This window comes from Cyclopterus lumpus, chromosome 7, assembly GCF_009769545.1.
Source record: "Cyclopterus lumpus isolate fCycLum1 chromosome 7, fCycLum1.pri, whole genome shotgun sequence".
NCBI classification, from domain to species: Eukaryota; Metazoa; Chordata; class Actinopteri; order Perciformes; family Cyclopteridae; genus Cyclopterus; species Cyclopterus lumpus.
Window position 1 is genome coordinate 16,961,763 of NC_046972.1, and position 26,986 is coordinate 16,988,748.

Consider the following 26,986-nt stretch of genomic DNA (forward strand, 5'->3'; position numbering starts at 1 on the left):
TTATAGTCAAATGAATCTCCACTGGTAAGGAAATATTGGTTAACACTTTCTATGACACCCATTGTTATCATGAGTTATCAAAATGTTTATGATGCGTTATATAATCTGAATATAGCACAGTGGATTAATGATTTACGTCCATGATTAATAATCCATCTTTATATAAAATACAGAAGGAAACACTTTATTTAAAACGATTCACTTTTTATTTCTCTGTAGTAAGAAGACTAAATGATGGGATATGTCAACAAAAAATAAATAGCTCGGATTGAAAACAGGGGGACACTTTCACTATCCTTTCTAGTTTAGTTTTTTTTAATCTGCCAATGACACTCGTGGAGTTGATCGCCACACCGTGACAAATATTAATGCCCAGGGATTCATTTGGTGGAGGAGCTGGGGGTTGGGATTTAGCCAGGCCTCAAGGATTTCCGTGGTGCCCTGGACCTCTGGCACATTCTTGAGCTCCTGTCATCTTTTGTGGGAGACAGCAGTGACGCATAATAAAGCCTCGCTGTGTGTCGCGCAAGAAGGAAGTCATGCTTCCCTCGTTCTGAGATGTCCTTCGCGCTGCCGTAACGAGCACAGGCATCACGCTGTAGAGGCTATTTAGGCTCCTCGCGCGGCCACGTGATGATCCACTGGCACGGCCTGCATGAGCGGAGTGGACGACAGACATATGCCGAGCTACGGAAAGCCAGTATACAGTTTCCCACGTGGGATATGCAGGGCACCAGTATTTAGATCTTCAGTGTTGACCCTCTGAAGTGAACTGTACATGAATGTGTAATAATCATATTGATATGTGAGCGATTAAGATGACTGCTTTGAACTCAATGCTATGTACTGTACGCTATGTACTGCAGATGAATAGCTACCGAGCAAGACAAGACAGATTCACTCCGCAAGATGAAAGTAGAAAAGCTCTGCTGATTATGTTATTATGTCCAATTAATCATAACTGCTTTATTGTACATGTAATTTCAAATGATGCTCTTAAAATGACTTTCCTTCCACGCTAAATGTCAGATAATGACCCATGTCTGAAGCAGTGATACATGGCACAAAAAACAAATCTCGTTGTTGTTTTTGTTTTTTTACTCAGCTGTACAGCCCAGAGAATTGCAGCTGCTCTTTTATTTACGCCCGTTGGCCTTGATGTCCATTTTAAAATCCCTCGGGAATAAAAACTAAATCGTTCTGTCCTGTTTTATTATTCTTCTATTGTTTTTGAAGAATAAACTAGAGAAAATACAGGAAAATGTTCTCAGCACTCTTTCACACCTTAAATTAAGATAACTAAGGTCCGACTATAATCAGAAAAAATAAAATATTGGTAAATATGAAAATAAATGTCTCTCTTAAATTAAAACACAAAGACAGAGAACGCGTGTCATTCCCCTAAGTTCCAAAACAGTTTCTTTTGGACAAACCCTGAAGTCTTTGAAGCATATTTCACTCACTTCTGTATCAAAATCTTCTCAGGTTTTTCTATGACATCAGTTACATTAAGATATATCTGGGTGCTATTACTAATTACATTTGGATTATGAAATGAATAGTTTTTCTGGAATAATGTTGAGGAGAAAAGGAGGAAAATAAGTTAAAGGGGATTTTTTTAAGACAGAGGGGTAACACTTTCCATGACGCCCATATCCATAATGCATTATAGAAATACTTACAATTCATTATAATCTAATTATAATAAAAGTATAAGCACCCGGAAATATTCTTAATTTTTTATAGCAACAATCATAGCACAATATAAGGCATTATTCAATATAATCAATAATATTTTAGAGACCGTTTATAGAAGTCTTGTTTTAACTTTTAATATGTGTAGATGGCATCATCACTTGCATTTTCTTGCAGTATTATCGTAGAAACTTTGTATTGACTATTGTTTGGCCGTGACACTTTGTGTTTTTCTGTATATGGTCCACAATCAAGAAGGTTTGGACAACCCTTCCGCGGGCACAGCCACAGAAGAAGAGACTGGCGTGCAGAGGCTACTCACAGGGAATGGTGCGCAGGTACAGGTTGTCCCTGATCACCTGCTGGAGCTTGTGGTCCAGGGAGCCCTTCTGAAACTGCAGGCTGAGGTAGTGACGCAAATCAGTGTTCAACACCTTACCTAGAGAACAAGAAAGAGGAACCTGGGTCAGTCCAACAATTCAACCACATGGAAGGGCATCTACATGGCGCTCATTCACAAAACACCCACACTATTTATTATTTTATTTTGAGACAATAAAAACTGAAATCGAAAATTGAAAAACAAGCGACAACACACATCTCCGACAGACAACAACACAAGCCCTAAATCAAAAGGGTCCGGACAGCAATTACGTTTAGGCCAGGCACTAAGTGGCTAAAATATTGAAGCTGTGATGAATATTAAAATCCAGAGGCATGCATAACCGAAAGCAGGAGGCACACATCATTAGGACTGTTTCTTCTCTGGAACAACAGAATAATGGGCTGAGGAAGGGAAGGAACGAAACAGTCATCTTCAAAGAGGAGAGGAATGTACCATTCTCCTCTGAGCGACAGAATGTCAGAGAGAGGAAACGGGGAGATGAAGAGAATCAGAGAAGTCCCTTGTGTTTGCTACAGTGTTGCTCTTCCTCTGTGTAGACTCCAGCTGTGCTCAGGCCGGGACATGCAGATGTGCTTTGAATATGGCTTTCGTTACTGTGCGCCTTAAAAAAACGGAGCTGATGCCTCAAAGTTGTCTAGCTTGTCTAGTTGTACATAATCAACCTCATCCAGATGACTGAGGTGGTGAGTGCTCGGGTCCACCGTCTACATGTTGCAGTTGTTCTGGCGGCCATGGCAGTGACATGCAAAACAAGATCTGTAATGTGCCTCATCAAAATAGTTCTACATCCGCTTCTTTTCTGCGTGTGGTTTGAAACACATCTCTGCAAGGACAGAATGTGGTGATGTTTGCTGGCAACGTCTGCCAGATGCTCTGGCGCACGCGTTAAGTCCCGTAGATCTTCTGCAGATTTGAAAATGTTGGCAAATCAAAATCAAGCAGGTTTGGAGTCAGAGTGTCACACGCTGCACACTCAAAAAACATTGTGGACTTGCCTTGATGAACCATTTCACACACACACACACACACACACACACACACACACACACACACACACACTCTTTCAAACAAGTAGCGGAGTTCAAACTAGTAGAAATGTGCAGAAGGAAACAGAATAAAACATGATCAGCCTGCACAGTAACAAAGAGAAATATTCTCACAGTAAAACAAAAAGAAAATATTAAAGTGAGGAGCATCCTCTGCATCCCACACTCGACAATAATTCTCCTATGAAACTTAAACAGTATTTTGTATGGTACCCATTTTCAGCAAGAAGGATGGACTTGGCTTCTAGGGAAGAAAAAGCTATCGATGTGCCAAATTAAAACATATTAAAGAAATATTATCCTGAGGGGATAAAACAACTATGTGACTGCAGATCAGCAACAATAAGTCACCTGGTTGAGAGAGTTGAATTTCAACCCTTAAATCAACATCAGCCAAAAAGGGACATTGAAGATATTTTTGCCTTTTGAGTTTCTTCTTGTTCAACACAACTCAATGCATTTGTTGACTCAAGTGATTATGGAATTCCTCGGCTTTCTAGTGTGCCTGCTGCTTTCCCTACGTTGAACCAGTAACTGCAGCATGGTAGAGGTGCGAGAGAGGGCCAAGGGAAGCATGGCCCTTCATTATATAACTCTATAGACTTTTTACTGGCACAATGAATGTGAGGAATTTAGGTCAAGGAAACAAAAGTTGGGTCTGGCTACGCGTTGCAACTGGAAAGCCACAAGCCTGTGGTCCCTGTTCCCAGAAGCAATGAGACATGAAAACCCCCAAAACACACACACAAACAATATTCATCCTATTCCCTCTCCTACCAGGTCAGGCCTGTTCCCATGTTAAAGGGGATGGGAGGGATTCTGTCTTCACCAGGGCTTTTATCATGCTTGGATATGCTGCCCTGGATCCATTTTCACACACTGCCTTGAGTGAGCTGGTTTCTAGTCAACTGGTTTCAGTATGGACAATGGATGGAGCTAATTGTTACCACAGGATTCCTGCAACCAAGGGTAGCTATCCCACTGGGTCACAAAATCAATCTCTCTTTCTCCCTCCCGTGCACACACACACAAACACATGCAAATCACCTCCCCTGCCCAAAGCAAACGCGCTCTCAAGCGCTTCAAACAGGGCAGTCTTTGTGGCCCGCCTGTCAGGTTGTGTTAGCGCGCCACATCCTATCTCCAGATACGGGGAGAGAAAGAGAGAAAAGGGAGGGAGCAGCAACTCTCAGCTTCCCGCTAGGTTACAAGGCAGCGCATCACTGGCGTGCCAGGCTGGTAGTACGAGGCAAGCGGGACACAATAGAAGCCTTTGTGCCTTGTCATCTGGCCATTAGACCGTCTGGGGGGGGGGGGGGGGGGGGTCGATCAAGGATGGCGAATCATTAAAAACAGAGGGACCGAGGGAGGACAGGGTGGAGGGAGAGGGGGATGTTTGTAGGGTTGAGTAAGGATGATGCATGGGAACGCATCGTATTCTATCCCTCCATCTCTGACGGTGCGTCATTGCCTCCCTCGCTGCAGAGATTCATCAGCCTGAGCAGATCCCCACAGGGCTCCTCAATCCTGTTTGGATCACTTTCTTGATAGCTATCGGCCTTCCCAGCCTCTCCCCGTTTTCCTTCTTCCACTGTTAGTCACTTGACCTTTTGTTTTCTCTCCTGATAGAAGCCTTTGCTTCCAGCTGTTGTGTGCATCTCTACCTGTCACTGGCTCCACCGCAGCCCCTCTTTGCTCAATAGATCAGCCTGGATAAAGGTAAATAGAAATGAAGCCCTACCTCGGGCTATGTCTAAAATTGCTATTAGTTTTCAGCATGTACACATACAGTATTTAAAGGAGGAGAAGGGTTTAGAGGACAAAGGGAGAGAGGCCTTACTTACATCAATAATAATGAAAGATGAAAGTTAAATTCTCAGAGTGAAATCATATCATATGGATGTGCGAACAAAACCCCCACTTTCTGTCTCTCTCCATCACACGTAAATGAAAAGACAGCACATGCTGCTGCCCATCATCCTTTCCCCATTCCCTCAGGACTCTTAGGTTTTGGAATCTGCCAACAGAAAGCGGTATGCTCTCAGCTCACCTCACCATCTGTCATTTTCCGTAACCGATGTCAAAACTACTGAAGCGCTTTGCAAAATTTCTTTCAAATTGTCTTTTAGCCAAAAGACGGGACAAGAGCCCCAGTCCCTATATATTGTTAAACAGGTTGAGCAGCGTGGAGAACCATTTCTGACTCAACTTTACTGCTGTAATGTCAACATGTAAAGGCTACAGCACATCAAAGCCTTGAAAAATGGCCACAATTTTTTGGTAAAAATAATATCGCTTTGATTGGATTGCCAAATTTCAGTATTCAAAATTCAGTAAATATAAGAATAAGAATTGGTCAGGCTCTGCGAACGTGTACTTGTAAAGCAGTTATTCGAGCTAAATGCTAATATGTGAATGCTAAAATGCTCACAATAACAATGCTGATGTTTGGGTATTTGCTCATAAACCATCGTATTGGACAAATTCAAGTTTTGCCAGATAAAAAGTTACAAAAGTGATTACACTTCATCCCGAGGAGGATATGAATGTCTGAACCAAATATCATGGCAAACCAAAACTATGAATGAGAACTTGATTTTGGCACTAGAAGCAGATTTATGAATTAATCTTCTGGGCATAAAATTATGTTTGTGAGCTAGAATCCTGATCGGATAGACAAGTTCAACTATATTGGCAAAGAGAGAAATATTGAAGTATAGCTTTTTGGCATTTAAGCTTGTACACTTTAAAACTGAGCAGTCATAGTGCTGAATGGATTTGCCACAACAGCTATTTTGCCAAAAGCACAACAATTCTCCTTCTGTGGAATCCCTGCAGCTCGGCTCGCTCCCTGGCACACCAGCATGGCCGAGCAGTATATGATGTGATATGTGATATGAAATAAGATATTTACCAAGGCACCCAGTAAATGGGCAGTCAAATTACAATGGGCTTGTATCGACAAAATGTTTTTATTAAATGAGGGCGGGCGCTATGCAGAGATGTCACCAGCAGGGGTGTCAGTGGGTGTCTAATCAGGCAATTCGCTGACGGTAGCGCAGCTCTGGAAACCACGTGCTAATTACCACCTTGTTAGGTTCATTTGGCATCTCGGGGTAACAGAATGTCCTGTCCTTCTGTGTGACAGGCAGAGAGAGAATAAACTGTGTATTGGCATCTAAGAAACAGACAGTTTCTTCACTTTCTCTTTAAAATGTGGTTCTTTCTTTAAAAAAAAAGCAGCAGGCACAGATAGAAACAACATTTTGGGTTGCAACACCAATGGTCTTATCCCCCAAAAACATGCTCATGTGCACTGCAGGTGATAGTAAAAGAAGTACTGCCACTCCCCTGAAACACTCCCCCGTGAAATAGGAGAGGCGTGTCGTCTTGTCCCACCTGAGACAAGCTCCTTTGCTCTCATTGCCACTGTCCAAGAAGAGCGCAAAAAAGTAGTCAGTGTAAAGTCAATTAGTAGCAGCAGCGCCCAAGAGATTAATTATAGATGGACGTGGACTTTGGGATGAAAAATGTCACATGAAGGAAATCAATGTCCCCAACCGCCCTTTTCGTCCCTCAGGTTAGTTACATCCCTTTTAAAATCCAAATTAGTGGGGTGGTATCTCAACATAAGGTCAGTCTACACAAGCTGGGTGTCTTAGCTATAAAATAGCTAATTACCAGGTTGAAAACCACCTTAACAACTTGCACTTTTCCAATTGTATCTTATTGTAACGTATTTAACAGCAGAATTCATAAGCCATGAGCATCACATTCCTATTGATAACACACGACAGAAGGGGATGCGATGCTGGAGGAGAAGTGACTCTGATACTATTTTGGGCTTGCCGAGCCACAAGGACAGTGACACTATCCCTGCACCCCCCGACAAAATAGCACGATCAACTCTTTAAGTGGATAATTGAAAAGAATGGTCTTGCTACACATTGCGTGCCGGCTTAATGTCGCGTGTTTATTATGGTGAATGTGATAATCATCAACGCATTTGGCAATAGACACAGATGGTGTCCCAAAGCACTCAGAAGTATATTCTTGGCTCCGGATGGCTTGCCTGCTATTGTTGGCCCACTGTACTAAATATCCATTAGTTACATGTTTGAGATAAAACTGGCCCTGTGCTTTCTTGGCTCATTTATTAGTGCACACCTATTCTCTTGGTGAATGTCTTTACACACTCTTTAAACTTTAGAGCATCCAGAATTGAGACCACATATATTTAAGGTACCCTGTCCTCTCTAAGTATTGGGTTGCAGCATTTGACAAGCCCCCGCCCCCCCGACAGTGAGACGTAACCTTGAAATTGTCTATTCTAATCCCATTGTGGCTTCGAGGAAGACATGTAACAAAAAGATGAAATAAAGCGAAGGTTGAGCCTCTCTCGTCTTGTCTGTCCCTTTGGATTCTTAGCTGGCGCAGAGAGGTGAAAGAACAGTCACAGCCACCCCGCAGTCATCCTGAGTGGGCTGGGCCTTCTCTCCTCTCCTGTCGACTTCCTGTGAGGTGGAGCAGACTGACCGATCATGACATTAACCGCTCCTTCCCCTGGTGTCCATTTCCAACCGCTTCTATGAGCGCTGCGATCCGCCCTGCAGTCTGTCAGGTCCAGTACAGCTGAGTGGACACGCCCATCACCACTGCAGTGGACTCTTAGTATGTTTGAGGGGGATATTATAGGAATAACTTGGTAGCTGGTTTTCATTTATCTGATCTTGTAGTCACCAACGATGTAAAAGGCACGTCAGCCTCCGAGCACATGTGTTGTGTGGAGGCCTTCGGGTTGTGACGCAGAGAAGACGTAGCTCCCTCCTGCAATGTGCATCATCAAAAGCCTGCCATCGCCACGGATTCAAACCTCCGTCTGTCTGTCTGTCTGTCTGTCTGTCTGCATGCAGACACACACACACACACACACACAGAAACACACACACACTTTCATGTACAAACCCGCGGGCCAACAAAAACTCTGCACATTGCACGTGAGCATACATGTGCGCACACGCGATCGCTTCCAAAGAGACTGAATGAGAAACAGAGATCAAAGAGTGGAAACAATCTCTTCCTCCTCATCTCCGTGATAGAGAGTGATCTTAATATCCCATCGTATGGAGAGGGGGACAAAGGGTTTCATTGTCATCAGTGGATCAGTGGATCAGAGGGAATGAAAGAAGGGGAGAGATCAATCACTGTATTATTGAAGTATCGGAGCGAGTGGAACCCCACAAAGATAGATGGAGCAGCAGCAGCAGGAGGAGCTTCTGCAGCTCTGTGGTTTACGGTTCTGCAGAGCAAGTAAAGTGATGTGCTCTTAGCCTTAATAACTCGGCTGTCACTGACAATATGCCACCCGATGCATCAGAGCAAGCCCCAAGGGACAAAGAATTCTCTCTCTTTTACACACACACCTGCACATAAACACTGAAGCATAAAAAAAAGACGCTGTGAGGTCTAAAAACATACCCAGGTGACACATTTACATATAAGAGATCAAAGATATTTTATGTTCGGGTACTGAGTATTTGCTGATACACGTGTCAAGAGAGATTTATATGGGACAGGTACCTAATGAATATTTGCTCCGTGCCCCAACTCACATGCACTGTTGTGGACTTGTGATGGTCGCATATGTGTGCGTAAGACTCGCTTCAAAGGCCTCGGGTAGTCAGCAGCGCTGTTTTGGGCGCGTCTGCTAATAATATGCATAACAGAGCAGAAGGCATCGTATTGGAAAGCACAGCCGGAGGAGCTGCAGTTGCTGATTTGACATGTGCATCTCTTGCCGGGCTGACCCAGATGCTGCCTCGATTCTTGACTCACACAAATCTTCAAAAGGGCATCCTGCTGACAAATGCCTCCCTGCACACGCCGGGGAGGCATTTGCATGCATTAGTGCTGAACCGAAAATAAAATCATGAATCCATTAGTTGATTATTATTATAATTACTACAACCATTTAACAAGTGAGAGCACCAACCAGTTTGATGATGCAAACATTTGACAGCCTTTCTGATGTATGTAAAGTGTTCAGATTTACATACATCAGAAAGAATGAATATTACTCTCCACCACTGGTATTTGCTGGTTGTTATGGTTGCAAAACTTTGCCTGTTTTTTAAAATAAACTTGAAATAGTACTTTATAGATTTACTTCACTGATTAGAGTTGTAAATACAAGATAAAATCAACTGAATAAAATAGAGTATGCATTATTAAAATCACCCACCAGTAGAGTAGTTGACATTAGCCCCACATCATTCAGCTCCAATATCAATGTTGAGTAATGTGCAGGGAGTGGACCACTGACAATCCTAAAATATGCACGTTGAGTGTATTTATGAGTTAGAAGAGAGACATTCTATAGGTATCTATACATAGCTATAGCTATTAGGGGTCTGGTGTCACAATACCACACATTTTGTAAAGTATTGAGAAAATATGGAAATTCAAACAGCTATAATTCCACAACAATTAAACTCCATTTTAAACGAGTTAAGGAGCAAACTCAAAAAATACCATAATTTGTATAACCTCGGCAGGTATTGTAACATTGCATCAGTAAAAAACACCCAACTACCTGGCTGGCCTTCCTCAATGCTCTCTGCAACTCAAAAAGCAATTACAGGTGCAGGGAATGGTGTACTCACACATACAGTACACACACACACACACACACACACACACACACACACACACACACACACACACACACACACACACGCCATCACAACCTGATCCCAGTTGTCCATCAGGAGGTCAGGCAAGGAAGGGGCGCATGAGGAGAAACCACTCTCCTACATTACATCCATCCATCATGTGCTGGAGCCTCTAGCTGCAGCACAGGCTACTATACAGGAAAGGTATCACTGAAATGAGTCAGCTGGCTTGACTTCAGTCTTTTCAGCCCTGTGTCCACCTACCATCCCTCTCACTGATATATGTGTGCGTTTGTTCGTAGTGTATGTGTGCAGAAAATGCTCGGAGTTATGGTGGTAGGGTGACTGAGCGCAAGGGTGTATGACTTTAGCTCCGGGAAGTCTATAGACATCGCTCGGCCACTGGATACTGACATTTATCCTGATTTATCTTTCTCTCTTTGAAGGCGCACAGGAGGGGTTGCTCAATAAGCTGGGCAGATGCCCCTGGAGAAGAGGGCAGCCACATCAGTCACTCACAGCTGATGAAAAGGATTTAGCAGCCAGACGCCAGAGAGCAGATATGAGGAGAATCAGAGGCAAAACCTGCCGACAACCGCTGAATGTCAACCGAGTATTTACCTCGTGCTGTTTTCAAGGCCCTCTCTGATGACTCACATTGGTATTCGTGTAGTCGCACATACACGGCCATCGTTAGTTTTGTGTTCAATAAATAATCCTTCCACGTGACCGAGGACTCCTTGGCGCCTGGGGGAGGGGCGGGGCTGAATTGGAGTGGATCGAAACATCTGTGTGCTTGCTTTAAAGAGACGGACAGAAATGGGGTTTGGCTGAGAAAGCCAACACCCCATTTCTCACAGTGTGCGTGTGTAAGACATGGGGTCACACACTCTATTAAAACCATTTGTGTATATGTGCTTGGAGTTAAGTGCCAGAAAGAGTTCACGCACCAGCCATAATAGCAACTCAAGTGTGTATTCAAACTGCTGAAAGAGGTAGTGACTATATGCCAGAAACATACACATATGTTAGATCAACAACACATTTGGGCTTTGAAGAACTTTTTACATAGTGGCCAAATCCTGGAACTACAATTTCCATGGCTGTCACATAATGCCACAAAGCTTAAAAAAGACCTTTTCCCGTAGACTTACATATACATCTTTAAATCTGCAGCATTTTCTTTTTTAGGTGAATCACCTTTTCATCCAGGGTTATTTTCCTTCCTCCGTTCATGTGTTCGAGCCCGAGAACGAGGCTGGACCGAGGGCTGCGAGGCGGGGTTAAAGCAGATGGAAGGAAAATCTATGGGCTCATGGATGCGGAAGATCTCCATTAGATCTAGGTAATATCATCCGCATTTTATAATCAGAATTCTAACTTTTGTTCTTCTTCATGCGCCACTGAACAACTCTCTTATAGGAATGAACGGGTTGCCATCCTCGTATCCACTTCTATTTATACGCCCATGGCAGTCTGCCCCTCAGCCAGCGGCACCTTTCACGTCACCGTGGCGAGTCAGTCAGAGAGGATAGAAAAACAACAGAACTGTAGAGTCCTCCGGCTTCCATGAAGTCACCGGTGTGACAACATTTTGCGTTCCCTGTGAGTTATGTATACAACGAACACGCCATCGACAGAAAACTGCAGTTTGCAGTTTGAAAACAGAACCATTTGGCCGTTTCAGTCGTGGCCTCCAATCATAATCCACTGCATGTCTACATCGCTTTGTACGGTAAAGAAACACAAGTCACCTCCTGCCGTCTGGTGGAGCTACCTTTTGTCGTTTCACAGTTTGTTTTCCATGTGACTAGTGAAATGATATGTATATTATTCCATATTCAATAAATAATAAAAATTTGACCAAACCACTAAATTCGGATTTAGTGCTTTCGTCAAATGGAGGTGGGTGTGTTTTCATCTCGCACCTTGCCCACTTCATTTAAATTTAATAACATCTTGAAGGCCTTCTCTTCGGGAACGAGCGGTGTACACAGAGCATGGCAGTGACTACGCCCAGCCTGAATGGGTGAGTCATGGAGATGTGTTGTTCAGGGACTGATCCCGGCAGAACTGATTTAATAGAGTACAGAGTCCTCTCCCTGTTGGTCCATAGGTTTTTGTTATGAGTATGATGTCAGAGAGATCACTGGCAGAAGCTTTCCATTTGGGGATTTCTGTTCGACTGATTTGTTTCATGTGTGATGGTTACAGCTGACTCACTGAAAAGCTCTCGTTCATACCAGAATGTAGTCTCACACAAACAAACAGAAAGGATAGGTCAGAGGTCAACCTTAACAAGCGCAGGGTGGTTTTGATAATGACAAAGGAATGGGGTTCAGGGGCGAGCCAGATCTGTGAGCAAGCCTAATAAACATGTAACTGACTCAGTGGACCAGCATCAACATCAACTCTCCTGACAATCTACACATGCAAGGACCAAACCACAGAGATGCTTGAGGATATGATCACCCCTGAGTACACAACAAAACACATTGACTCACTTCACCCACTGTGAGCCAATGATCATTGTATGCTTTATTTTGCGTTGCAATGTACTGTAAAACACAGAGAAATAAATAAATACGCCGCAAACACAATACAAGTGCCTAATATAAGGTTGAGAATGTAGGAGGGAAGGACGAGTAGAAAGACCGAGAGGCTAAGAGAGTATGCATGCATTAACGGAGGCACGAGAACAACACAGCTCCATATAGCTGTACTCTCGTGTCCGTCTTCAACGCCCTCTCGCACAGCTCGAGTCGGAGATGCATTGCGATGAATTCAGAGACAAGCACACTCCTCGAGGCTTCTTTTGACAGCTGAAAGCTTTGCCATCTCTTAGCGTAGATAAGTGTGTCTCGCTCTGCAACAAAACAACCACGCTCTTATTGGTTGAGTGCCATGAAAAACTAGTTTGGTGCTGGCAGCACTAATGAGGAGAGGCAGAGTTTATAAGAGTCGATATCCCCAGCTTTACTTGTTCTTTGTTTCCTGAGATGAGATTTTTCTATTGGATTTTTGAGTACACCACGATCACGTCTTCATTGTCACAATTGTTCAGTGGGATAATGTTTAGTACTCACATTTAAGCTTGTTTTAGCTACAGACCTTATATCAAACATTTAACCAAAAACCCATTGACTTTGAGAAAAAGGGAACTGGAATAGCAGAAATGCATTCATTTCCAGGTTCAAGGACTCCTTCCTGCAGCACTCTACTGCATAAGAGAGGCACGATTGTAAATGTCTTGTTGGCATTTAAATTACTGTGGCTCCACTTGGGGATGAACACTTAACAATAGCACTGTCTGCTGAAAAATGACATGCAGTGTGGAGGTGGTCTGTCATTCATAAAAATAAACAACTTTGTATATAAAAAGTGCATGTGCATGTGTGTGTGTGTGTGTGGGGGTGTCTTTGCATGGTGGTTGGCGCAGGGTAGTCAAGGTAGTAAGTACTTTGTGTGTGTTTTAGAGCTCTTTTAACAGCAATGGATTATTATTCTGTGTTTTTATAGTGCTAACACAAACGCGCACAATCCTACACAGGTGGACGAGCAGAATAAGGACATGTACCGCTAGGTGAGGGGAATCCAATAGGCTCACTTACTCTAACAAGGACGCCCCATTTACTGGAACACATCCCAGCGAGAGTGACAAGAATGGGGATGCCAAACATTTCCAAAGACAATGACAAATTTAATTAACTGTGAGATACAGCTTTAGGGAAACTCATACCACTATGCACCATAATCCATTTTCCTTGAAAACAGGATTATCAATGGTGAGAAGGAGCAAAGAGCTGGCGGCCGGATGAGGACTGATGCTTAGTGGCAGGGCATTGTTCAGCGAATGCAAGGACTCATGGAGGGCTTCTGCCTGCTAAAAGTGGGCGTCTACTGGTGGACTTGCCTGTGATGGTAGAATCCTTCTTTTAAAAAAATAAAATAAAATTGTCCTCCAATCACAACACAGTCGGCTCTCATTATGTCACCTTTGAGAAAGATTGGAAGCCAAATGTAAAGATCTAAAAACAGCTGATAACATGCTGGCAAGGTGTACAAACACTGTAGTGTCGTGCTGCTGTTTACAAGAACAGCACAACAATGCCTCATTGTCACTTAATGATCTATTACGCTCCATGCTGATTCATATGCATGGTTGAACTGTGGAGGCGAGGGTTGCTGCAGTTACACTGCGTGTCCTCAGGAAAAAGAGTATTTAACACAAGGCATGCATGCTGCTTCCTGGCTTTACACTGCCGCCATTCACCAAATTTGAAATGGAATGTTGGGGTAGAAATGGCACCGTTGTAATATGAGATTGCGGCCATCACAATTATATCATAACCGAGTATAGCTTTGCACCTCGGGGGGTTGATGCGGTATTGCTGTGCTCGGTGTGAACGACAACGTCTGTCAGGAGGCAGGTGTAAAAGAAAATCTATCAGGGCCAATGAATAGACAGCATGCAACCCCTAATTTTCAATTACAATAGTGGATTAATAGCAATCAGCAAACCCAGGTGGTGCCTGTGATTAGCTAATCTGCAGAAGCATGCTTAATGGCATCTGTTCCACTCCACACCTCGCGCTAGCAGGCCCTGGTTAACATCCTGTAGCGAGCAAAGGAGGAGGATGGGGGAGGGACATACTTCCATAACTAAATGTTTGTCGTGAAAAAATGTCACACAAGGTCGGTAATCGGAATCGCTACCAACTGGGGAACAGGGAAGAGAAGAGAGAGGCAATTATAAACTAAATTTGCTCAGTAGAAATATCCTGTCATCACATAACATCTCGGCCTGCTGTGCCCTCTCGGGAAACGCCGGCACATGTGCAGAAATCAAACTTTGGCACTTCAAAGACATTCTGCCCCGTTTAATCAAGTCGACACAAACCCGTGGCAGTGATGATTTTTATTTTTTCCAAGCCGTTTCACTCGTAAGTGGACAGAAAGTTAAATGCTCACAGCCAATCTTCTTAATAGGAAGGGAGGGAGAGCTCAGAGCAGGCGCTAATTCAGAGGAATAAATACATTTTCAATTAGACAGCAGAGGCGGTGAAGGAAACACCATTACCCAACGGTCCGGTTTTCATCCAGCAGCCCGGATCTGATGGAGGCATCACTCAGTGTTGCGTTAACGACTTTTAACTAAATTGTCCTCGGGCCTGCTTTGAGTTCATTCACCATTTTTAGATCAAATGTACTTGGAAAACATAAAGAGTATGAACCTGTAGTGTGTGGGCTGCAAGAGTGTAAGCCAGTGTAATTATCTCTGCATGTCATTTACTAGGTCTGCCAGGGACAACTTCAACTGGTTTACCTAACTTTAGTATTACTTCCAAGACAGACACATTTTATTGACTCCTTGACCTCTAGAGGACAGAGGAGTCACGTGCAAAGGAAAACATGTAATTCGTTGACAGAATACCTCAAAATCAAATGTCATGTCCACACTTTTTTTAATTTAAAGCTATTAATAAGTTGTTGACACTGTTCTCACAGATGGCACAAAAGTTAAAAACCTTTCGGGCAAATATGACACAATATCATATTAAAAAGGGAGAAAATAGTCCATACTCTACAAACATGCAACCACTGATGCAAGTCATCAGAGATCTAAAAACCTCTCTGTCCGAATGGGACAGTGGTCAAATTTGAACTACCGCCTCGCGGTTGAATGCCTTCGTCAACCACGTTGCAGTTGACGCCCGTGCATCAAAATTGTTATCACTTCATCATCTTTTCCTGTAATTCAAAAGGTCCAATCTAAAAGGGTTAAAACAAATCCAGCTAAATACAGAATACTATAAAGGTATAGTGACAACAAATAAGACTCAATATTGAAAGTCAGGAAATACCAAGAACTAATATTTTTGGAATTCCTACTCTGAAATGAAGCTGTCTTGTCAACCGGGATAGCCGTTTTCTTTTATGCCACCTGTGTCAGATAATAAACCAGCCAAGAAAAGGGTCCCTCAGATTGATAAAGCACAAAGAAATAAAAACAAGCCTCCGTTAAGAAACACAGGCTGTTAACACCGACAGCTGAGGGAGGAGCAGCAAACCTCTTTCGTCCGAGGGCGAGCAAAGTGATCGATGACAGTCACATCTGCCCTCCCGTCCTGCCCCGGGCACAATCCTGCCGAGCGTAGGCTCAGACGTAGGCTCAGATTTATGATATTGGGGAGTATTGTTCTGACAAATTATAAGAACGTTTTCAATGAATGAGAGCGAGAAAGAAAATCAAAAATAGGGAGAACAGTAATTGAATTCTGTAAGGATAAATGTTGGAACGCCAGCCCATATTGGATGCAGCTCGCTGTAGGGTCCTTTTGAATGAGAATAATAATGAAAAATAAAAACCACAGAGGTGCCGGCGAGAGTATCACACATTTGCATCTTCTGTGCTCAGATATCACTGTGACGACTCCAGCCTACATATTCAAACACGACCACATGGCGTTTGGCCACTCGGCACGTCATCAGCCTTCATACTCCATATAAATATTAGAGCAAGAGGTTCACTGTCCTGCTAAGTTGTCTGATGGCACAAAGGCAGATGTACACAGAGTCAGAAAAGCAAATGAGGGGTGCAGCGTCATCGGGTATCGGGACAATACCAATAGCTGGATCGGGTATCGATGACAATGTGGCCGATCCATTCAATTGAATTGTATGTTTGTATACTAGATGCATTATATGCTGGAATTTCAAATGGTGTTACAATTTGTACCTATTTGTTGCCATGAAAAGGTTTACACTTGAATTGTAATGCTGTTAGTTTTTTTTACCAAAGTGTGTGATTTATTATTACAATTCAGTAAAGTTATATCTATGTCTTTCATCATTACATGTCGTTTCAAAAAGGTAGGAAAGCAGTGTTCACTTCCACCACATCTAATTGATCAATCGGATCGGTACTCTGTATCAGCCCACAGACCAGGTGTGGATCGGTGCGTCCCTAAGTTAAAATACAGACATCAGAGCGTACCGTCTCCATAACTGAGAAAAGCTCTCGTCTTCAGTCTTTTGCCAGAAACTGAACCGCCTTTGAGAAGCATGGAGGAGTGACGTCAGATTAGTGTCAGGATGGATTTTTTTTATTTCTAGGCTGCATTCAGGCTTTAGAGTTGTTTGGGGAAGGAAACAAAGAGAAAGACAATCAGCAGAGAGAGGCATCCATCATGCTGCTCTTTTGGGGATTTCAAACTGCGCAGATACACGAGTGTGCAGGTTGTTTTGTCGAGAAGTAAAAGCAGTGTCACACACATTCCTTTATCCTGTTGGGAACACAGAGTGCTGCTGCTGCGTGACCGGAAGCATTTCATTCTGTTTCACACAGGGTAACTGTTTTGACCGGGTTGAGTTTTTTTTGTTCCTTAATTCCAAGCGTTCTGGAACACAGCTCTATCCATTATGACGATGATCATGATAATGATGTGAACGATTGATAAGAGCAGCAAAACATGATCATACTGGACTCTTGAAGGGATTTATGTTTTCTAACACACATTTCTGCTAATGTCCAACTGAACATCAGCACCAGAAGTCGTTGAATAAACAGCCTCCAGAATGTAAATTATTACATTTACAGGTAGCACAGCAGTAGCAATATTTAGTGGACTCTCAATGTTGGCCACGCACACCCAAAACAGGAAGCTTTCTGACACTATCAGAATTTAAGAACAGCCTTGTTTTTGAAATATACAAAGGCCCCTTTTTACTCCTATGTCATACAGCACATTACAAATTAGACATGATTACCAAGGACTTTACTAAAATAATGTATAATCATATGGCCTCATTTCCTTGGCCACATATGGCAGCATGATTGATGCTCGAGTTGCTTTACTTAATACTCAGCGGACGGGCTGTAGTTAGAGCACTTGTGGCCAATCGGACAGCCTGCCTGCATGCAAAGAGGCCAAGTTAAACGTACTGTCCTTGAAAGCTGGCGCCATGCTACTCTACAGTGCTGCAATAGCTGGCTGCAAAAGGTCTTTTTTCCCAGTTTATAAAGTATTCTAAGGTTTCCGGGGTCCGTAGTCTGTTGTAATTTGTTGTGGACCGGTCACAAAGTAGAGGTCACAACCCCCTAGCTCTCCACAGCAATGTGCTGAGGTGGCCCAGTGACATTTTTGTCAATTTCCCTCTCAGGAAACAGCAAAGCTGTTACAGGTCGCCGATGTTCGGCTCTAGGCACTCGAATCACTACAGGACCTAAGAGGACATTACTGGATGGAAATAACTGTTTCCAGCACAACGTCGCAGCTCAAAGAGGTTGGCACGCTGAGCTAACCTACTTAGAAAAATCTGCGAGTGGTGCTTCAATTGATCCAAAGGCAGTTCTGCCCAGACTGCTCTGGATGTCAAAGTCAAGTCCAAGAACCGGTCCTGTCGAGTACGAATCAAGTCCAAGTCCAAAGGCAGTCCAGACCAAGTCAAGACAGAGTCCAGAACAAATTGAGTCCTGTTCAAGACCAAAACAGGCAAAAGCGTCTTTCCAGTGCTGCTAATAATAATAATAATAATCCATTTAATTTATATAGTGCTTTTCAAGATACTCAAAGACACTTTACATTATACACCGTAGACACAGTTACGGGGAGCAATGCAGGGTTAAGTGTCTTGCTCAAGGACACATTGACTAGGGCGGGGATTGAACTGCCAACCCCTTGATTGAAAGACGGGCATGCTAACCACTGACCCACAGTCGCCCGACAATGTAGTGATTGGGGAGCTCGGGTGGACAGAAATAAACTATCTATGAATATGATTGATCTATCTTCTAACATCAAACCAAACAATTCATAGAATTTAAGATTGAGGACAGTTACAGGTGTCTATAGGTCTTTTAACGTAAAGCCCTTAAATTCTTTGTTGTATGATTAAATATGCTTTTAATACTTTGTTAACAGAAAGTAAAAAAACATCTGCTGGCGCGTGAAGGCTGCTTTCCAGGCTAGTGTGCAGTTTTTAAGTTGCATTACTAGAACAACCTAATCTTAAACTAATAAGTATTTGCCTGATTTTAAATTTGTTTTGCATTATCCCAGCTATATAGATATATATCTGGCACAAGCGCATGTCTCTTTGTACCGCAAGAGAGGCCAGTTAAAGCTCTCTTTTGTTCAGTAATGCAGGCAAAAAGCTTTTAGATAACAGACCAAGAACAACTGGACCAGTGTGCAATGGCCAAGGCAAATAATTAAAATAATTAATTTACAACAAGGCACAAGATCAAGACAAGTGCAAGACAAAAGAGTGGTCTCGAGCTCAAACGCTACCACTACAGCCCTGGATGCTACTGCCGTTTGGACACAGTTCAACTCTGGGTCACTACTTTGGTTAAACATGAAAGAAGAAGAAAATAAATAGATTGTTCTAAAGAAAAATACTTTGCTGACTCCAGCAGAAACCCATCTGGAATTCAAACTCCACCCCATTCCCCCGCGCATGTTAACAGTACACACAAGGCCACAGTATACATACAGTAAATACGTAACAGGTGTCAAAGAATATTGTGCTCTTACCTGATATGGTTACAACAGGTTTTGAATTTGATGGAAGATAAGGGTCCACATGGAAAAAAGAGAAGAAAAAAAAAAACACAAGATAAAGTTTAACGTGTGTTATATTTAAAGTGTTGAATTATATCATTCAATGACATTGGAATTTAAAAGGAGTATTCAAGTACATGTGTCAGGCGACAGAAACAACTGGAAGACATTCACAGAGCCATCTCAAGATGATATTAACAAAGCGCTCCAAAAACCGGAACAGAAGTGGGACAGGTGAAGCTCAAGGTAAATGGACTAAGTTTATAGAAAACACTTCTCTGCTTCCTGAAATGATGACGGAGAACATAATACTTTCTGTAGCTGCATGCAATTGATTAGATGTGAAATCCGGTGAGGTCTGCCGTGTGTGCACAAACCATGAAGAAGACTCAACAGGCTAGGCAACAAATTACCACAGAAAACAAGCTCTATTCATATTCATTATCTCCACTGGCAGGCAGCCCACTGCTGGACATATATTAGAGTGTACAGGTACAGTGATAGAGGTTCACTGCATTAATCCTCTGCATCAAAAAAACAATTCATGCTGCGTGTGAGTGAATAAAAAATGATGGTATCAAACTGAATCCAAATCACGTTGGGAACTTTGCTGATTTTATGAAACCTGAAACTTCTTCTTGCGGTTTAGAAAAACTGGAGAACAGCCTCAATACACATTTGGCCTATTTTTTTTTATTTAATGAAATGCAAAATAAATGACAGATGCAGAGCCGCGGCACAGCGACTGCCTTTCTACACGAGCACATCTGCACAATGTCAGAGTTCAGTGGTGAAAATTATTTTGGACCAGCTAATATTAAACGTTGGGGAGTCTCAGAACTGTCTGTGTACCTATACACAGTAAAGTGTAAAGGTGTTTTACGATATCGTGGAGGATATTGTGTCGATATTTCAGACGACACAATAACTGCTAATTATTTGTTTCTCATTGTCGATACCAAAACGACATCCGATAATAATAAGTTTTTGTCTTTTTCATAGGAAGTTCATAAACTGTAGTTTATTATCCACACCTGAGGGGGATGATTTAATTTTCCATTCCATCCCAACTCAATCTAACTGACGTCACTTTTTGTTGGCGCAATAAAAACAAATAAAAGGTTCCAACTCTTCAAATGTATTGTTTGAGGGATGCTGTGTAATGATGCTGGATAGTTTTTGCCCTTCTAACTAACATTACCGACGACAAAATACCTCTGGCAATTTAGTCCATGCTCTCCTTTATAAGATGTGTGGTACTGTCAGAGGAAGCGACTAATGTACCTGGGTACAACACAAGTTATCGTCTCTGACTTGTTCAGCCCTTGTCTGTATCAGCCCTTCTTAATCCTAATATCCGTCATGTTTCATTACGCAGTGTCTTTTTTTCTTCCCACTACTGAGATAGATATTAGATGCCATCTTTCTCAAAGCCCCAAAGGTTTCTGAAGACTTTCTCTGAGATGTGGACGGCTCAGAACAATCAGTCAGCCTCTCCTCATCATTGCTCCCAGTGGGACTGAGTCAAGAGGGAGAGAATGTTTTTTTTCTAACCAGCGGCCGTTCTCTACACACTCCTAGCGGGGCCCTTGGTCCCTCATCCATCTGCTGGCCGTCCCTCACACTCATTAATTCCGCCATTCCCCAGGTGGCTGCAAGTTGGTGCGATGTGATTAAGCTCAAATGAACCACCAGTCAAGAATAAAGAGAAGCTTGAGCCGCTCAGAGGAGACTGGGAAGAGAGAATAAAGACAAAATGCTGACAGATCTTTCCTGATCACAAGGTGTGAGGGACTGTTTGTCTCTGTGGGCTCCAAACCAACAAAAAGCTGCTCCGACTGTGAAGCAAACTGGATTCCTCAAAGAAAGATGAGGTACCAACATGCACTGGTGTTGATTATCATCAACTGTCATCTCCCTCTGTCTTCTGCTGGCCACCCGTGTTCTCCTGAGCTCTTCCTGCACTTCTCAGAGAGAATGATTTTTGAGTGGCTCTACAACCTTAGTCCTCCTCTGTCCTAAAGCTGCTCTGCTTGGTGCTCTCTTAAAAAGGCCCTTATAGCTCACTCTTTCCCATGACTCGGCATATAGACCTGCCGTCTTCAGAGAGGCTGGGCCATACGAGCCAAGCGTCTCAGCCCACCAGGGTCCCAGTGGGTCAGACACCACACTGGCGTTAGAAAGTGGATGCCATGGAAATGCTATCAAGGCCAGTTTGTATGTGCCTTTACAAAGTCAAACAAAAAGCAGGATGTTTAATAACTCTGTTCACTGTTGTCATTACTGAGTTCAGGGTGAGGGCACTGTCAACTGCAGGAGCTTAATGACATTTGAAGATTGGCGCATGTGCCACTAAAATCTTCTGCATTCTCTGTTGATGTGATGAAACAAAACCAGGGCTGACAGGTGCCTATTAAAAAACTCACTATGCATCTCCTCCTGATTTAATTACATTGAATTTTTATGTGGCTCGTTTCAACGCTATCTTCTCACATAAGAGGGAGTGCATGACAGTGCTATCATAGCTAAGGGAGCAGCATTAAAACACAGATGGACCCGTGATCAGAACGTCTTCTCGGAAAGATAATGACGGTATGAATATCTATGACTTTAACAACCTGTCCCCGATCCAAGTGTGACACAATACCACATATACATCCCACCTCCTTTTCATCTTTGCTCTCCAAAGCAGTACGCAGTCAGGATACTCAGGTTTAGTAAAAGTCGTCCTCGTCCTCCTCCTACTCCTCCGATCACCTCTTTCACAGGTCCAGTTCTCCAAATCACAGCCATCTGGGCCTGTTTTGCCTCCGGACTATGTTGCTGCATTTATGCAGAAGTTTGAACATAAAAGCCATGTAGACGCATGGCAGGTGCTAGTTAGTTTGGAGATAGCAGTTTTCTTAAATGGATAAAGTTTCAAACAAACTGAACCAGGTAACCGTGTACATTAGTATACTTAAACCTGTGCACAAGGTGATATTAAAATCTATTAAATCAAGATGAATATTGCTGATTTTAAACTACTGCAGTACAAAATGGCAATATCATTTGTATGGAATAAATGTAAACGGTAACTTTCATTTACATCAACCTTTGGGTTAGCTAAACAATTTGGTATTAAATGTTTCTAATGCCTAATGCCTCCACTTTAGTAGTACAAAATCTAGGATTTGATAACGATTATATAACTAGGCAATGTTACGCCGGTACACAGCACAGACAGTAACGTCACAACCACACAACCACACAACCACACAACCACACACACACTTATAAAAAAAAACACTTCATTTCCTAACCATGTCAATTGTGTATTTTATGCAAACAACCACTTTATATGAGAATGACAAAGGAAAAGGATAACATTTAGAAGTAGATTGATGGATTGGATTCTGCAGAATAATTTTGGGAAGAAGTATGTATTTGTTCCTCCACAATGTAAACGTGTGACTTTTGGAATCCAATGTAATCGACAAGAAGTCAAGCTGAAAACAGCCACTGTTCTCTGACCAGCTACTAACTAGCGGTTATCTTCCAGAAGGGCCGATGTGATGTGCGTATAGGCTTCAGAGAGAGACGTATCTATGACAGTGACTGTACAGCAGGGGGCAGGCAGGCAGTGAGCGACAGCTAAGATGTATGTGCACCAGCTGGGATGATCCCTTATGATCTCCATGCAAGAACATGGACAACAAGTCAGTACGCATTTTAGTTACTGCACCTGGGAAACGAATCACCTGCAGGGACACAATGAATTGAGGAATTCTTCTGATGAAATGGGACATAGTCCTGTCATGTGTTGTTGCTGCCTGGAATGCCATTGCATTGACAGCAGTGGCTGTCAGCTTGCTGGATTTCCCAGCAGCAATGTCAGCTGGACCCCTTTTCATTATTACTCTGTTGAACCAATCCTTGACCTCTCTCCCCAGGCTCTCCTCTTCTACAAGGGCCTGAGGATGTGACATGAAACCTAAACTGAAGTGTAAGGCATGCGAGAAAACTGCAGCAGGAAGGAGCGGCTTCTCCACATTCAGAAGTCCGAGCCACATTAAAAATGAGTGGGAGATAAATATCAGTTGCTGCATTGGCAATATATTGTATGTGTCATTAAGATAAACGGTGAGTGGACAATTTGATGAGGCAGAGGGCGAGTTCTGAGAACAGCTCCTGCAAAGACAGTCCTTTATATTCAAGAAACGTAATCTTTGTGTCAACAGAGTGCTGAAGGAATGAGTACTAAATGCTGGAAATGAGTTACCAATTTGGCACATTAGTCATGAAAGTGGGGCTCATTTGTGAAGATTATCTTGTTGAACAAAACATGTAAGAATCATAAACATTTGTTTGCTAAAATCCAGTAGAAAAAAAAAATCCCATTCGCTTTTTGGTTTTTAGGGAACCAGAGCGATGCTGTCTTCAAAGTTGGCCTACAAAAAATACGTCATCGCTGCCGCATCTATTATAGAGCACATACCGACTGCCTGGAAGTCAGTATAAGACACATTCTGCTATAAATTACACAGCATGGTGTAAGAGGTACGTACACCCCTTATAAATGATTGCATTGATGCTTTGAGGGGTTCCTGTGGGCTTACAGGAAGTGTGCGTAGTGTATGGTGTGTATATATATATATATATATATATATATGTGTCTGTGTAATGATGACAGCACTTGAAAAGAGGCCAAGGAGCAAAAAACTCCATCACCTTTGTGCTGGGTTATTGCTGCTCTCATCTCACATCTTTTGCTTTGCAGTGTACTAACGAGATGCGGATGAATGCCAGTTATTACCACACGTCATTAATCACACCTAATTTTCTGAGCTGATGGGACAAAAAATGCATATTTGGACTCCTGTCAGAAGAGAGGGATTACCCAAGAATAGCTCATGAAGCATTGGATGAGAATTATTGAGTTTTTCTGCTTTTAAGATACAATGAGATCCCAGTTTCTTAGCTTCATGTACAAAGCTCAAAACAATGTACGTTTGGGTGTATGCTACTTGTTGTAGTGCCAAATAAAAAAAGGCACTGTCTTTACAACTCGCCCTGCACAAACGTCTCACAACGCTTGTCATGTGGGTGAGACATGTGCTCTGACATTCCCAAGCGATTCCAACACCTGTCTAAGACCATCCGTCACGGAGGAGGGGTGTATGCTACTGCCTCTGCCGCAAGCCACCGTGGTAGTGTTTCAAATTACTGCATGTGTACCGCTTGCCGTTGTTGCAGATCAGTTATCGTACGAAGCAAAAGGCTTCCGAGTGGAGATGAGAGCCAAGGCTGCAGATGCTGCCTCGGTGATGCAGTCATATTTCACCCTCATACAGCGGGGTGTAGTTGTAGCCAGCCGCATCCTCGGGGACCCCTACTGCTACGCCTGAGCTCTACAGAAAGAGTAGGCTGCCTTGTCTAATTATACCATGGGAAAAATAGCACAAATAACTTCATTATAATGCAAAAGGGACTGGTGAAAATTTAGTTTTTTAACTGAAAGGAGGCAACATTCAACCCCACATGCTCCAAACCAGCCGCAGTGTTTTCAGGTGGATGTGTAAGGGGAGAGGGCTTAAAGATGAAGAGTTCTCCAGAGACAAATGGTTTAAAGGTCATATATTGTATGTCAAGAGCCAAGCGTACCTCAGAGGCGCGGCCATGATGTGAATTTCTAAAAAGGTGAAGGAAAAAGGGGGAGGAAGGAAAAGAAGGAAGAACAATGGGCAGAGACAGTGAGAATGAAAGGCACGTTGAGACAGAGATGTGGACAGAAAGACAATAACCACATACACAACAGAATAAGAGAGCAAAAGGTATAAAAAAAGAATACAGTGATAATGAAGTGAAGGCAGAGGCCTAAACCTGACTTCCTTATAACTCGCCTCCCGGTTATACGCCTCCCCCAACCAGTCAAGATGAAGTTTACATCCACATCAGTCCAAAATGTCCCGCTTTATTATTTCATCCTTTTAGAGATCAGGTTGATAATTGGCATATGATTTCTTGAGTTACGGCCAACACATGTTTTATGAGGTCACGTTGGCCTCGACCAGCGACTACCACACTCTAAATTGTGGATTTCTAGAAGATGGATGTTGGGAAGAAATTCTGTCATGGCGTTCCTAAGATATCACATTCACAAGAATGGGAACATATGGATTATAGATGGAGGGAAGGACAACCCGAATTATTACAGTTTTTTAGCAATTCGATGATGGGGAATTGACCCAAAGTCAACCACATGACTAGGACTCGACCCCAATGCGCGGCTATGCGAGGGTGTACTTACTGTAGGCACAGCGGTGCTTTAACCTAAACGTTAATACTAGTATGGCAACATGCTCACAGAGACAATGCCAGCATGCAAACGTTTGCCAGATATAATAATTACAAAGTTCAACAACTTAATTAAGCGTGCTAGCATTCTAACATTTGCCCTTGACACAAGATAATGTCATTAGTATGAACGTGACGCAATAGGAGTGAAGTGCTCAAAAAACCCTCACAATTAGTCGATTGTGGTGAATATCCAGTATTGGGATGACGTTTTTTTTGTGTCATAAAAAATTATGTTTTTTATGCATCTTGTGATTTCTAATTACTTATCAGATTGTTTGTTGTCCCACTTTTATTTTAGAATGTTCACTAATTGCAAGATAACCACCACTTCACCCGGCTTTATGTTAAATAAGCTGCTGGAAGTTTAAAAACTTAAATAGATATCCACACACTTAAATATATGCATAGATTTAAGTGTGCGGGTATCTATTCTACCAGTAATTCGTTGTGGCTGTAAGCGCACCATGATGATTATAAAGAAATATTGTGATTTCCCAATTATTTTAGCCAGGGTCCAATGGCTAGTCATTAGTTTAGCAGGAATTAGGGAATACAGTAAACCAAACTATTGGATAAATTAAAATGACCTGATGGTGAAGCTGTGCTGTGCTGCTGTAAATGCGTGTACGCCATGTTGCAGCCGTCCCCTCAATGGGCCAAGTGCCCAGTTTAGCCAGCCATTAGCCAACAATATGGGGAGTCAGGAGGAGCTGGTTTGAGCAATGTGCATTAGTTAACAAGATGCACGGCAAGACTGAAAGCAATTGGCTCCTAATGTATCAGTCCATTTAGTTAATTAAATAGAAGGCATTCTGAAAGAATTTTGGCTGGCTTTATTATCAACAGCCTGAACTAATTAATGTCAAGATGCTATTTAATTACGGGAACTATTTTGGAATTCAACACACCATTAGAGGGGTTTCTTTGCCCTGTCAATAGCGAATCCAGGTGTGGTGGAGGGCATCCATCCATCCATTTTCAATACCGCTTATCCTCATTAGGGTCGCGGGGGCGCTGGAGCCTATCCCAGCTGACATAGGGCGAAGGCAGGGGACACCCTGGACAGGCTGAGAAAGAATGAGCAGGTTGACGGCTAAACAGGAAAGGGAAAACATTTATCCAATGCAGTTTGATATGCACACAAGGTTTAGATGCACACACCCCTGCTTTTCTCACCTTTTTCCTCACAAGGTAAGCAAGCCAATTTAAGAGAGAAGAAATAAAGGGCCACTATAATGTGTTGACATAAAACGATGACATTAC

At 42.7% G+C, this 26,986-nt stretch overlaps 1 protein-coding gene across 1 annotated transcript in view; it reads right to left on the reverse strand.

The window, feature by feature from the left end:
* The window catches only part of magi3a (membrane associated guanylate kinase, WW and PDZ domain containing 3a), a 102,368-nt gene that overhangs the window by 40,156 nt on the left and 35,226 nt on the right, over nucleotides 1–26,986 (reverse strand). Inside the window, 1 exon segment of the mRNA XM_034536912.1 lies at nucleotides 2,018–2,134. Within this exon segment, the coding sequence (XP_034392803.1) occupies nucleotides 2,018–2,134 (117 nt within the window).